The sequence below is a fragment of the Canis aureus genome, chromosome 23 (assembly GCF_053574225.1).
Source record: "Canis aureus isolate CA01 chromosome 23, VMU_Caureus_v.1.0, whole genome shotgun sequence".
Taxonomy (NCBI): domain Eukaryota; kingdom Metazoa; phylum Chordata; class Mammalia; order Carnivora; family Canidae; genus Canis; species Canis aureus.
The window spans coordinates 7,215,666-7,230,185 of NC_135633.1; the positions used below are offsets into that span (position 1 = coordinate 7,215,666).

Consider the following 14,520-nt stretch of genomic DNA (forward strand, 5'->3'; position numbering starts at 1 on the left):
TATGCCAAAAGTTTTTTTGTCAAAGGGAAGAAAAAAATGGTGCTATAGCTGTAGAGGGAAGTGGAACTAAAGGGAAAAATTTATGTTGCAATCTTCTGAAGCAAATTAGAACATTACTAGAAATGATGCAATAAAGAAGTAAAAAATGATGGAAAAGCTGAAGCAATATTCTTGAGGAGGCAAAAGAATAGTAGGAACAAGAGGAAGGATCTTCTTCAGAGTCAAGGTAGGGTACAGGGGTTGGGTATAGTATACAGGTACAGATAAAGGTAGGGTAGTAGCAAACGGTAGCAATGTATGAAAATTCTCTACTGATTGCTTCTACTTTTCAAGGAATTATATTTATGTCAATTATGAACAAAGAGAGGAAAGTAGGTACTGAAGGTTTGAGGAGAGAAGAACACAGTGGGAAATTCCTTATCTAGCTGAATGAAGAAATAAATGAATGATGAGAGAAGCAGTTTTACAATTGTCACTGGGGCTCCTACAGGCCCCCAAGAACTTTTTAAAAGATCTTATTCATTTATTTATGAGAGACACAGGCAGAGGGAAAAGCAGGCTCCATGCAGGGAGCCCGACGTGGGACTCAATCCCGGGTCTCCAGGATCACACCCCAGGCTGAAGGCAGGCGCTAAACCGCTGAGCCACCGAGGCTGCCACCACCCCCGCCAAGAACTTTTAAGTGGGCCTGGGAGGTCAAAACTATTTTCAGTAGAATACCATTTGTTTGCTTTTTCACTTTCATTCTGTCATCAATATGCACTGGAATCTTTCAAAGACAGCATGACATATGGTATTGCAAGAGATTCAGCGCAGATGCAGTCATGGGAATCTAGCTGTCTCTATTAGGCCAGACACTGCAGAGATTTGCAAAATACAAAATGATATTCTTTTCATCAGCTTTTTTGTTCTTGCAAGGTAGAGATGTTATTCATAAAATATTTGTTAATGTGTAATGGATTTACTTTGTTTATATATATATATAAATAAATGTTTTAAATTTTCTCTGCTTTATATATTGATAGATATACTCCACATAAAGAGAAGTTCCAAAAAAAAAAAAAAAAGAGAAGTTCCTGGTTATATACATTGTAGGACAGGAGGGTCTAGAAACATAAAAATTTGAAAACTATTGAATTAGGGAAATTTAGTTTCATTCCTGTGTAGCATCAAAGGTACTCTTAAAAGGAATGATTATGCATTTAAAATAAATCCAGAGGGGACGCCTGGGTAGGTCAGCAGTTGAGCATCTGCCTTCAGCTCAGACATTGTCAATGCTCAATGGGGGCAGGCATGTTTCCAAGGCTCCTTGTGACTGCAGGATAAAAACTGAACTTCACCGGGTGCCAGGGTGGCTCAGTGGTTGAGCATCTATCTTTAGCTCAGGTCATGATCCTGAGGTCCCAGGATCGAGTCCCACATCGGGCTCCCTGCATGGAGCCTGCTTCTCCCTCTGCCTGTGTCTCTGTCTCTCTCTCTGTGTCTCTCATGAATAAATACATAAAATCTTAAAAATAAAATAAATAAACAAAATATAAAATAAAATAAAATAATAAAATAAAATAAATAAAATAAAATAAAATAAAATAAAGCCAGAATAAAACAATTCTCAAATTTGCATGGAGCCATAGATGTGAAAAGCCCAAAAAAAAAAAAAAAAAAAAAATCTTGAGAAAGAAGAACAAAATTCAGAGCATCACTTCCTGATTTCAAACTATATTACAAAGCTATAATTAAAACAATATAGTATGGAGTAAAAACAGATATATTGATTAATGGAACCAAATAGCCCAGAAGTAAACCCATGCATATATGGTCAATTAATTTATAACAAATGAGCTGAGGATATGCAATTGGGAAAGGATAGTCTCTTCAATAAATGATGTTGGGAAAACTGGAGTGACACATGCAAAAGAATGATGAAAATGAAATCCTATCTTACACCACACACACACAAAAAGACTTGAACATAAGACTTGAAACCATAAAACTCCTAGAGGAAAACATAGGTGGTAAACTCCTTAATATTGCTCTTAGCAATGATTTTTTGGATTTAACATCAAAAGCTAAGACATCAAAAGTATAATTAACTAGTATGACTACACAAAACTAATAAGCTTTTGCACCACAAAGGAAACCAACAACAAAATGAAAAGACAACCATGGAATGAGAAAAATACTTGCAAATCATATACCTGACAGGGGGTTAATATCCAAAGTATATAAAGGACTCATACAACTCAACAGCAAAAAAAATAAAGTAAAATAAAATAAATTAAAAAATAACAGGTAATCCAATTTAAAAATGGGCAGAGTATCTGAATACACATTTTTCCAAAAAAAAAAAGATACACAAATGGGCAACAGGTACATGAAAAGATGATCAATATCACTGATCACCAGGGAAGCACAACTCAAAACCATAATTAGATGTCACCTCACATCTGCTAGAATTGTTATCGCTAAAAATACAAACGACAACAAATGCTATTATGAATGTGGAAAAAAGGGAACCTTTACACACTATTGGTGGGAATATAAATGGGGCACCCACCATGGAAAACAGTATAGAGGTTCCTCAAAAAGTTAAAAATAGAGGCACTTGAGTGGCTCAGTGGTTGAGCGTCTGCCTTTGGCACTGGTTGTGATCCCAGGGTCCTGGGATCAAGTCCCACATCAGGGCTCCCTCTGGGAGCCTGCTTCTCCCTCTGCCTGTGTCTCTGCCTCTCTCTGTGTGTCTCTCATGAATAAGTAAATAAAATCTTTTAAAAAATTAAAGACAGAGCTACCATATGATCCAGCAATTCCACTTCTGGGCATGTATTCTAAGGAAATGAGATCACTGTCTTAAAGAGATATCTGACAGACAGACAACCTAAGTCCCCATTGACAAATGATTGGATAAATGGACAAAATGGATAAAGAAAGGTGTGGTTGTGTGTGTGTGTGTGTGTGTGTGTGTGTGTATATATATATATATATATATATATGCCTCCATCATGTAATCATGAGAAAGTATCTCAACCTCTAATTTTTCTTTTTTTTTTCTTTTTACTACAAATTGGGTCGATTAGCTATGGAGTGGTTATAAAAATAAATTTGAGACAACGTGTATCAAGAACTTACTATAATGCTTGACACCTAGTAAGCACTCCAAATGCATTAGCCATCATCATTATGATTATCTCCCAGCAAAATTATACTCTCTTTGAGGAAAAGCATCCTATTTCAATCACGTTGATGCCTCCCAATGCAACTATGATAGCTCTAGGTATTATAAATGTTTGTTAAATTAAATTCACATGACTCACTTGTTTTCTACTTCAATCAGCAGTTTTTAAAGAAAATGGCAGTAAATGAGACATTTGAAGATATACCTTAGCTCCTAGGACACTCATCAGTACCCAGCGGTAGGCCAAAAAAAAAAAAAGCTTAGTTATTTGCCTGACAACACTAATCTCCACCTATGCTTTGGAGTCTCTGTAAAACGAGGATAATGATACAGTACATGTTTGTAAATGGTTTCTGAATCTGTAGACGAAGGCAGCTCTAGCATTAAATTGTCACCAGATTTAAACTAGATCTACTTTAATGCAAGATGCCTCATAAACTGTTGTTTTTCTATTTAAATCCAAAGCAAACCTGTAGTTTTAACCTTGGAATGAATGTGTTAGCCAAGGAATCTTTCATTGGGGTTCAGAATTGTGTCTTCTTCCATAATATTTTTAATTTGTCTGTGATTCACCATAATATGCAATTTAAGGGTGCAAATGTGCCTTGAAAATGAAAAGCACAGGTTACTTTCAAATCAGTCAAATGCCTTCCTGTATTTTACCCATTTTCCTGCAATCCCTGGTCTTCTTTTTGAAATATGAAGATTAATTGTGGCCAATGTCTCAGTCTTCTGTTGCAAAGATCAAACATCTCTAAATGATGAGAAATGGAAGAGTACAGAGAAGAAAGGAAGTTAGTAATAACCATACTCATTGCAGCATGTATTTATTGAGTGCTTGCTGTATGCTATTTACAGAATTTATTTCCTAACATATTTAATTCTCGCAGTAGCCCTACCAGTGGGAGGTGCCATTATTGGTTTCCTTACACAGGTCAGAAAACTAAAGCTGAATCACACAGCTTGTAAGTGGGCAGTCAAGATTCAAACCATCAGTTAACTAGTGTGGTCACATTTTCAACCAAGATCTGAATGCTGTGACACTCTTCATTTGTTTCCAGTGGTAGTACCCCCACCTCTTGGTATTTAACATCTCTTGTGTCTTTAATTTTAAAAGGCCTTGGACTTAATAAAATTTATGTTTATGATTGTTGTGCACTCTCACGCAGTCTCTTGCTCCCTCTCAAATAAATAAATAAAATATTTCTTTAAAAAAGGAATTAATCAGAGATTATATTTTGATGGTGATTTTCAGCTTTCAGAGGGGTGGTCAAATATTCCCTTCTAGTGAGGTTGCTGGATGATGAAAGCTTAGAGCTTTCTGGGGTAATTCTTTAAGTGTGGTGGTAATAGAATTTCACTGAGTACGGACAGCATTTTGTCTTATTGAGATATATTTATTATTGCAATTTAAGTAATCTGAAGGGAGAAATCCACACACCCAAGGTGAATGATTCTTTCAAGGTGACCCACAGTTTGAGATAATCTAATTTTAGGCTTAAATGCTTCCTTATTTCATTAATTTATTTGCATTTCAAAAATGTTTAAGGGAAAATGGAAATCTCTACCATAGTGACAAAGAAAAATGTGGTCCTGGATTCTGTAGAATGAACACTGAATCAGAAGCCCTCAAACATTCCTTCAAATTTGTGCTTTGCCTTTAAGTAACTGATACTCTTGGGGAAAGAAAAATTCGTATTGCCTTTTACAAAATTAAAGTGTTGGGTTAGACGCTCCACTGTCCTTTCCAACATCTATTCTAGTATATTTCCTTACCACTGACAGTCAATGTACAATAAATTTATCTGTTGCTCTTTTTCTTTCTCTTTATTTTTTTTCCTTTTCTTTCAAATCTCATATGTCTGTAGACCTTTCAGGAGTAAATGAGAATCTCAGTTTCCAGGTGGTTTCCTCTAATGGTTTTTGAGGAACATACATCTGAAAATTAGGACTTGAAATTGGGAAACAAGTGAACCATACAGTAGTGTAACCACCATATGGAGACCATCATTTGTCATAACCATTCAATACATCATCCATGAGCTGCCTTACATTTTATATTCCTGAGTTTATTGAATTAAAAATTAAATAATTGGCCTATGTCTAAATATGCACCTTTTTAGAAATAGAATTGTGATCTTTTTGAAATAAACCCTGTTTGGGGAACATATTTTATCATGGTGTCATAAATCCGTAATCCATTAGCAAATATATTTAAATAAGAAAGTCTTTAAGAATTCAAAACACATTGTCAAAGTTTATGCCCCTGAGCATTATTCTTCCAAATTCTTTTCCCTAACTTCTCATGATTGCCTAGTTTAGCATAATAGGAGAATTCCAGCTAAATGCACAAGGTTTACAGTTTTCCCGACAAATTTTTTTCCAAGGTTTTCTGAAATGACCCAACTTCCCCACCCACAATTTATTCCTTGGAAAGTGTCAGTGAACCTAAAATAGATGTGAGGCTTATTTCTGAGTACTATGGCTGGCTGAACACGTAAGTGGACAGTTATTGATTACCTGTCTAAACTGATTGACACTAATTTTAATAAGCTGAGACCTTTCTCCCTTATTTCACAGAGTTGTTCATGAGTTCAAGATTTTATTCCTCCATTAAGACTAATAGAATGACTTGCTGACTTTTTCTAAAGGCTTTCTATGGTCAGAGGAGCAAATTATTATGAAAGCCCAGAAGCTGAATTGTGATTTTATAAAGATGCTGTTGGTCTTTTAATGTTTGATTTGCTGTTTGACTGCTTCCCAGATAATTAAAATGTTCTACTTCCAAGCCCCACACATGAACTATAGGACCTCTGAATATTTCACCTTAAGTAAAGTGGATTGTTGTTAGTTATGAGATTGTATTTACTGGTGCTGTATAACAATAGCTGGCAAGTGAGCAAATTAAAATCTGAAGAATGCTGCTTGCATTTGTGACACCGACTTGATAAGAAATTATATATACATAACAAATGCATGTATTTTAAAGCCATCCCCCTTTTCTCTACACAGTAATTTTTGAAAATGTCTTTGACAGTTAAAAATAAGATGATAAATGGGAAGTCAAAATACAGATAGAGGTTAAATCAACCAGTTTAATGACTCTCCCTCTTTCCACTACCACCTCTGCTCCGTATTTTAATTACTCGATCATGGACCAAAAGCTGGAATGAGGGCTCCTATTACAAATGGTAGCATCAAAAATTAATATCAATTAGCTTGATTGTGAGAGGGTAAATCTCTATAATAAAGGGATAAATCATTAGAAATGTACTGAGTTGGTTTCATCTTTCTCCCTTCTGGGAACCTAGCATTTAAATGAGATGATTACATTCCAATTTGTTCTCCTACAAAGGCAACTAATTTGATTGTATTCTTTGCTTACTTCTAAAAGGAGGCCATGAGAGCTGATGTATTTCCCCCATATATGATTAGTAATGAAGATGTCCATTTTCATCTCATCCTTGCAAAGAAACAGCCTTGCCAAATGCTCACACCTGCAAGGGTGTTTTCTAACTCCTCATTTTCTTCTCTAATTACTCCTTGATTGTGGGGTAAATTCTCTAAGCTGTAGTGCAAAGGAAATCATTGTCTTTTTATCACCTCCCCAGGGGATTCATTCTACTTGTTTACTGAAGTGTATGGCTGACTGAATAAAGTGATTCCTAATTAGAATATATGAAATAATCATTGGTCTATCTGGAGTCATAATTAATGCATTAGGAAAATTTTACTGAGTGGTAAGACAGGTATTAGCATAAATGAGCTTATTTTATCTGCTTTGAAACACAGAGGATACCTTTTAGATACAGTGTTGACTAAAACAGAGCGATAGTTTTATGGCAATTTAATCATTAGTGCATGTCATTGGAAATATAGATTATTGTCTCTAGACTCTTTTCTACAATGTTACCACAGTGAAAAGAAAAGAAAAAAAAAAAAAGCTGGTTTGATACCTTAGTAAAATGTAACTGAAGCCTTAAAGAAAAAAACAAAAAACAAAACACTTGTTTTTCTGTAGTGCTTCTTTGATAATTGATATGATCTTTAGTTAGCATTTTCCTGGGCTTGAGGAAAAAAAGAACCCTACTAAGGAAATTTTATCTTTGCTTGAGAAGGTGAAAAAAATCTTTGATTGCGTTAATCATGCTTCTGGGTAGGAGACAGTAAAGGTTTGAAGCTAAGGACACAGACATATCAAGGACCTCAAGGAGACAGCTTACTGGCTGTCAAGGGGTTCACAAGATGTCCTTGATTTGGAGAATTCACCATGGTCCACAGGCTGGCCTTCAGCCTCGCCAGCTCACAGACACAATTTTGTTAGCATATTGAGAACATATCTGTCTTTTTGGAATGAATTCCCACAAATCAAGCTCCAGATGAATGATGTAAAAAGCAAAGGCTATCATAGTGATCTACAATGAGAAATTTAACTGTCATAAACCTGAGCACATTTGCCTCAATATGACCAGTTCATTCTCCCACTAAGAAAATCTTCATGGGAAGCAAAATTACTCACTAAGTCTGCTTGCTGAGTATGGAAAATGGCCAGGTCAGAGAATAAATTGTACGATTTTGAGTTCAGGTATCACCAGACACGCTCTATGATGTCTTCATGAAACTACCTCCACACTAGAGATCATTTTGCCACAGGGACTAGAATATCAGGAGCTGTATCCGGACGCTGTTTCACATTAGATGGCGGAAGATAGGTCCAACCAACACTCACCACTCCAATTATTCCTTTCTGTACTTCCTAGCAGACCAGCTGCTTCCTAATTAATTCATTCCTCTATGGAGGAGTTAATCCCTTGGATCAAGTTCTTTGAGTTTTTTCCACCTCTTTATGATGCTTTTGTAGATCCTGGATCTTTAAAATTATACATCATCTCTACATTTTTAACTCCTTAAGGTCACACTTCTTTATAATTTCTTGTAGGAGAATTTACTGACCCATGTTAAATGTTTTCCTAAGAAAATATTTTTTTAGGGGCTCCTGGGTGGCTCAGCGGTTGAGCATCTGCCTTTGGCCCAGGGTGTGATCCCAGGATCCTGGGATCAAGTCCTACATCAGGCTCCCTGCGAGGAGCCTGCTTCTCCTTCTGCCTGGATCTCTGCCTCTCTATGTGTCTCTCATGAATAAATAAATAAAATCTTAAAAAAATATATTTTTTTAAAGAAATGGAAATTGTCATAAGAATCTCAGTTATATGACTATTTGAACTGAAAAGACTAAGATAACTTTACCAAGGAGTCATTGTCACAGCACATACAAGCATGCTGTATTAATGACAATAAATATAATTCAAAAAATATAATTCAATACTCTTCCCCACTCTGCCGTTTGTATACTCCTCCTTGTGGCTTTTCAGTTGCTCTCCTGTATTCCTTTTCTTCATCCTAGCTCTTATACACCTATAGACCACATCACAGACCTCAGGAGGAAAGGGCTGTCCTGAGGTCAGGGTGGTCTTGTGGAAAGCTCCCTGCACTAGCCTCCAGAAGGCAGCAATTCAAGTTGTAACTCTGGCGCTAACCAGCATTGCATCCTTGGTCCAGGGACTTGACCTTTCCCAACGTTCAGTCCCCTTATCTTGAAATGAGGGATTGGGCCTGGTAAACTTTTAATATGTCATTGAAACTTTAGTGTGAGTTAATTTAGCGAATAGTGGACAATTAAAGAAGAATCAGAATGAGGAATGAGGGGCAGCCCGGGTGGCTCAGCGGTTTAGCGCCGCCTTCAGCCCAGGGTGTGATCCTGGGGTCCTGGGGTTGAGTCCCATGTCGGGCTCCCTGCATGGACCCTGCTTCTCCCTCTGCCTCTCTCTCTCTCTCTCTCTCTCTCTGTGTGTGTGTGTGTGTCTCTCATGAATAAATAAATAATATCTTAAAAAAAAAAAAGAATGAGGAATGACACGCTGATGGAATTTATGCCCTGATGTGAAGGTTATGTTTCTCTCTAGAGAGAGCCTTCTTTCAGTGCTTATGGGTATAACCTTCACAAAGTGGATTGTATCTACTGTGTCCATTGCTTTTGTTTGCCAAGAATTCCTTGTTTCTTTCTCCAGGAACATCCTTCCCGTGGAGAACCTAGTATAGGAAGACTTTCCTACCTGGCTTATTTCTCTTACTGATCTAACACTATTCATTCAACCATTCTTTGGCTCCTCATTACTTGCTTTTTAGAATCAGCCCACTTCTCAGTTTCATTTCCTACTCCTTTTCCACCATCTCCCAGGGTTCACCCCCCTGATTTTCTTGCTGTTCTCAGCACAATGCCCTGTGCCCTTCATGACTAAATGAATGACTTTGCAGATGCTGTTCCCTCTTTTTTCCTACTCCACCTTCATAATTCTTATTCAGTTTCAGTAGTGAGCTGTTGGCATAGCACTCCTCTTCACACCTATACCTCTCTATAGACTGTCTAATATGGTACATTGAATCCTGCACTGAAATTACAACTACACTGTTCATGTAATAAGCAAAGTGCCTATACCACCGAGCAAAATTTCATCTGGCTTCTTCCATCTTCAGTGGGTCACAGCTTGCCTCAATGCGATTCTAAAACAGATCCATTTGAAAGCATGAGCTTTTTGGCTACCTAATTCTGCTATATTTCACACATCTGACAACCTTAGTCTCCTGAAGTTATACCTACATTCATAATTTAATTGAGCACTTACTATGTTGAAGGCATTAGATTAAAAATGTGTCTTCATCATCTCATTCCATTTTTTTCCCCATTTGATAGATAAGGAAGCAGGCTTAGAGAGTTTAGCAATTTGACCAGGGACACACTGCTAGTGACTCAGTGGAATTAGGATGCAAACCAAGGGGATTAACTGAAGAATCTATACTTAAAATGCATCACTACCTTCTATTCATTATTTATATTCCTATTATTCCTATAAACTCTCTTCACAATGCCTTTAGGTACTTCCTCCCTTTGACTAACCTCCCCCCACTCCTTCTCTTTTCCCCATCCATTTCTACTATGTCTTCTGGAACCCTCTACAGTACAAATACCTTTATTTTAATCTTTTGATATAAGATACTTGTTTCCTTTTACTGTAACCAAATCTGACACCCTCTCTTCAAGTCTTATTTCCCTTTGACCCCATTTTGGGAGAAATGCTTATCCTCCCTCAGTCCACATGCCTTCTGCTTCAAGAATGGCTTCCAGAACAATGTTCCTTCTGTCTTTTTATAAAATTCCCTCTTCCTTCAAGGCGTATGCTGCTATATTCTACTACTCTTTACCCTCCTTATTGCTGTCTTCTGTTGATACACTTTGCTGCCTTATTTTTTTCCTCAAGTATTTCTATCTTCTTTAGACCCTTTAAAATTCTAGGTGGATAACCTATTTAACACCCAACTCAGTGTTTCTTCTCTAACTCACTCTACTGACCATTGACTCCATCCCATTCAACCAGACACATCCTAAAATATTTCATCCTTGGGCCACCTTCCACCTACAAAATCTTACAATTTTATATGTCTGACTTTAACTACAACATCCTATTCTTGTAGGAAGAGATAGTCCGTCTCTTCAACGGACTTATTCTTCCACTATATGCAGTCCTCCATTTCCTTCTCCTCTAATGGTTAATCATTCCATCTTTTCTCAGCTTACAAACTCCCACCTGGTCAGGTTTTCATCCCTACCTGCTTAGACTTCATACTTGAATATCTGAACCACTTTCTCTCCAAAGCTATCAATTTCCAGACTTTTTTATGTTTATGCCTCAGCCTTCCAATAAATGGAAACACTATAATCATTGCTACATCTGTATTCTCTGCATCAGGGAGCTTCTGGAGAATATTATACTGTAATTATTACAAACACTCATACCGGGGCAAGGTAGTGTTTTGTTTTGTCTTTAATACTGAAATGCTATACATATACTATAAGCACCTGTACGGGATATGCTGCCTATCTCAGTTAAGATTATCTGTCCTTATCCCCTGCCAATCCACATGTAATTTATTGTCAGAAGGATCACTGGGAAAAAACTCTTTTTTGCCTTTAATTTTTATGTGGCTTTAAGAAAAATCTCTGCCTTTTTCTATGCCTCATTCTAAAAATTGAGGTTACTAAGTGACTTTAAAATGCATGGTTCATATGAATTTCCTTTCCACAAGTCCATAGGAACAATTTCCCATGAAATATTAGATTTGCAGAAGATTTTCCATTAATCTGATAATTGCCTCAATAATCCACTCAGGTGTGTACCTGTGAAATGTGTGCATATGTGTTTATTAGAAAAGTGTTTTCTGTTGGTATATATATATATATATATATATATATATATATACACAAATAGAGATTTTTTTTTCTTTTTTGCTTTTTTACAAATAGAGAATTGTACATAGACCAATATTTCCAAAATTTTATCTAATTAGAAAACCTTTGAAAAATAATGTTTACCCTAATGGGAAGCTAAATCCTTTGCAGTTCTGGATTGTGTAGTCTGGTCACTTTGGCAACCCCTTGCTTGGGCAGTGAGATCCCATATCTTGTGGTGTAGCCCCTCATCTGAATTTTTCTGAAATAGGGAGAGAATGTCTGAGTTTTATTCATACTGTAGGACCTGAAAGTTTTAGGATGTTTGTAATTATTAAAATAAATACCATAATTCTAGAAAAGAAAGGTGAATAGAGATTTAGTGGGTAGGAAATGGAGAGGGAGGAAAGAAAGGAGCATAAGAACGGAAAAGAATTATCTGTGCCTCGCAACCTCATGTTCTTATGTGGGCATTGCAACAGAGGGGGAATCTGATACACTCCCTGGTTAAGACCAGATACTAGAGATCTTCAGCACAAGCAATAGGACACAGAAGGAAGCCACATGTGAAGATCGCTAATTATAAGGTAGGATTTTGTTTGGTGAACTCCAGACATAGAAACATCATATTTCTTTATTCAATAAAGATAATTTTAGGGTTCTCGTTACCTTTGTGTTTTCATAAGAATCCTGGAGCTTACTATTCTGGAAAAACAGAAGAGGAGGCAGTTCTTAGTCCTTAGCCGTTACTACCATTACTATTGTTCTCTCTGCTACACAATGCTCCTAGGAGTGCTTGTTGTCCATTGTTTGTTGGACACTTCTGTGAATAAGCTACATAAATAAATTCGTCCCCTTGGTCCTCTTCTGACTGCAAGCTCAGCCATGGTACAACCCCGTGTTGCTGCTAAGGTAGTAGCCATTAATGTCGAACCTTCCACTCCCTCAGAATAACAAAGAGATGGGCCCTAGATCTCCAGTTGTTTTCTAGAATCAAAGTGGTAAGTGGTGGAGATATTATTTGAACCCATGAAACTCTGAGACTCATACTGTTATCCACAAGTAGATAGGATAAATCTGAGGGGTTGAGGCATTATACCTCTTTTCTACGGGTCCAAAGAAACTATAAGAGATATGTTTAAAGTGAAGACTTTTAAGATCTACTCTCTTAGCAAGTTTCAAATATGCAATACAACATTATTAACTATAGTCATCACACTGTATGTTATATCTCCATTACTTATTTATTTTATAAATTGAAAGTTGGTAGCTCTTGACTCCCTTCATTCATTTGCCTACCCTTTGCTCCCTGCCTCTGGTGACGCCAATCTATTTTCTGTTTCTATGAGTTTGTTTTTTGTTTTGTTTTGTTTTATTTTTTTAATACTTTATTTATTCATGAGAGACACAAAGAGAGAGGGGCAGAGACATAGACTGAAGGAGAAGCAGGTAACCTGTGGGGAGCTCAATGTGGGACTTGATCCCAGAACTCTGGGATCATGCCCTGAGTCAAAGGCAGATGCTCAACTGCTAAGCCATCCAGGTGTGCCTTGTTTTGTTGTTAATTCCACATATAAGTCAGATTATAGGGTATTTGTCTTTCTCGGACTATTTCACTTAGCATAATGCCCTCAAGGTCCATCCATGTTGTCACAAATGGCAGATCTCATTCTTTTTATGGGTGGGTAATATTCCATTTATATATGTACCACATTTTCTTTATCCATTCATCTATTAATGGTTTCCGTACTTTGGCTATTGTAAATAGTGCTGCAACAAACATGGGTGCATATATATTTTTGAATTAGTGTTTTCATTTCAACTTTTAAAATGGATTTACAAAGTGATCTTAATAAAAATATTTTTCATTGTTTCTCTCAGGAGCTCAATGAAACTTCTCATACCACTATTCTGGAAGTCAGTTCTAGGAGCAATTAATATTTGTTGAGGAATTATGCTTTCAAGCACTGAGATAAGATCTTTTCATATTTTATAACTTTTCTTACTTAATATAATCCTCAGAAATAGGTAGTAATATTATCCCTATTGTATAGAGGCAGGGGCTGAGCCCACATTTTTTTGCTTAATAAAAGTTTATTACATTAAAAAATACATCACTGGGCCTTAGGCCCTCAGGGCTCAGAGCCATGTGGCTACTACCTCTGAACTCAGGAACCACCCAGAATACATGCAAGCAGCAGCAGCTGAGGCCAGGTTTTGGCCACCCTGACCTCACTGGCAAACTCCTTTGCACCCTTAAATGTTTAAATGTTTCTATCTCAGGCAGCAGTGGCTGCTGCCCTCTGTGGCCACACAGCACTCTTCTTCAGGGGCAATGGCACCTAAAGGGAGCTCCACCAGTGCCTGGCAGAGGGCCAGGCTCACAGTGATACATGGGGACATCTGTTGACATCTACCCTTGACTCTTGCCTGGACCATGTGAGGAGGTCTCTGGGTCCTATGTTTTTAGCCTCTGACTTAATTTGTGGAAAAATAATAATAAAGGAAATAAAGGCAAAACAACAACAACAACAACATCATCATTCAGAATAGAAGGAGAGACAAAGAGCTTCCAGGATAGACAGAAACTGAAAGAATATGTAACCATCAAACCAGCTCTACAAGAAATATTAAGGAGGACACTGTAAGTGAAGAGGGAACCCAAAGAAACAATCTGCTGAAACAGGGACTGGAGAGGTAATATTATGAGTCTAAATTCATATCCTTCAATAGTTACTCTGAACATGAATGGGGCAAATGATCCAGTCAAAAGACACCAGGTATCAGATTGGACAAAAAGCAAGACCCATCTGTATTCTGGCTACAAGAGACTCATTTGAGACTAAGAACACCTTCAGACTGAAAATGAGGGGATGGAGAACCATTTACCATGCAAATATCCTCAAAAGAAAGCTGAAGTAGCAATCCTCATATCATATAAGTTAGATTTTAAACCAAAGACTGTAGTAAGAGATGAAGAGGGACACTATATCATACTTAAAGTGTCTACCCAACAAGAAGACCTAACAATTATGAATATTAATGCCCCTAATGTGGAAATGGC

At 37.1% G+C, this 14,520-nt stretch overlaps 1 protein-coding gene and 1 long non-coding RNA gene across 10 annotated transcripts in view; one reads left to right on the forward strand and one right to left on the reverse strand.

The window, feature by feature from the left end:
* The window catches only part of LOC144295244 (uncharacterized), an 80,314-nt gene that overhangs the window by 56,044 nt on the left and 9,750 nt on the right, over positions 1 to 14,520 (forward strand). The window lies entirely within an intron of this gene.
* The window catches only part of LOC144295242 (uncharacterized), a 30,650-nt gene that overhangs the window by 10,972 nt on the left and 5,158 nt on the right, over positions 1 to 14,520 (reverse strand). For 7 of the 9 annotated variants that reach the window (XR_013362583.1, XR_013362584.1, XM_077867650.1 and 4 more), the window contains exons 2-3: positions 12,126 to 12,161; positions 3,836 to 3,926 (exon numbers count right to left, since the gene is read on the reverse strand). Coding sequence is in view for 5 of the 9 variants with exons in the window: in XM_077867650.1 (XP_077723776.1) it covers positions 3,836 to 3,839 (4 nt within the window). In the remaining 4 variants the exon portion in view is untranslated. Of the gene's footprint in view, positions 1 to 3,835; positions 3,927 to 11,600; positions 11,721 to 12,125; positions 12,162 to 14,520 lie in introns of those variants that run through there. The other 2 variants (XR_013362582.1, XR_013362581.1) reach the window with 2 other exon arrangements.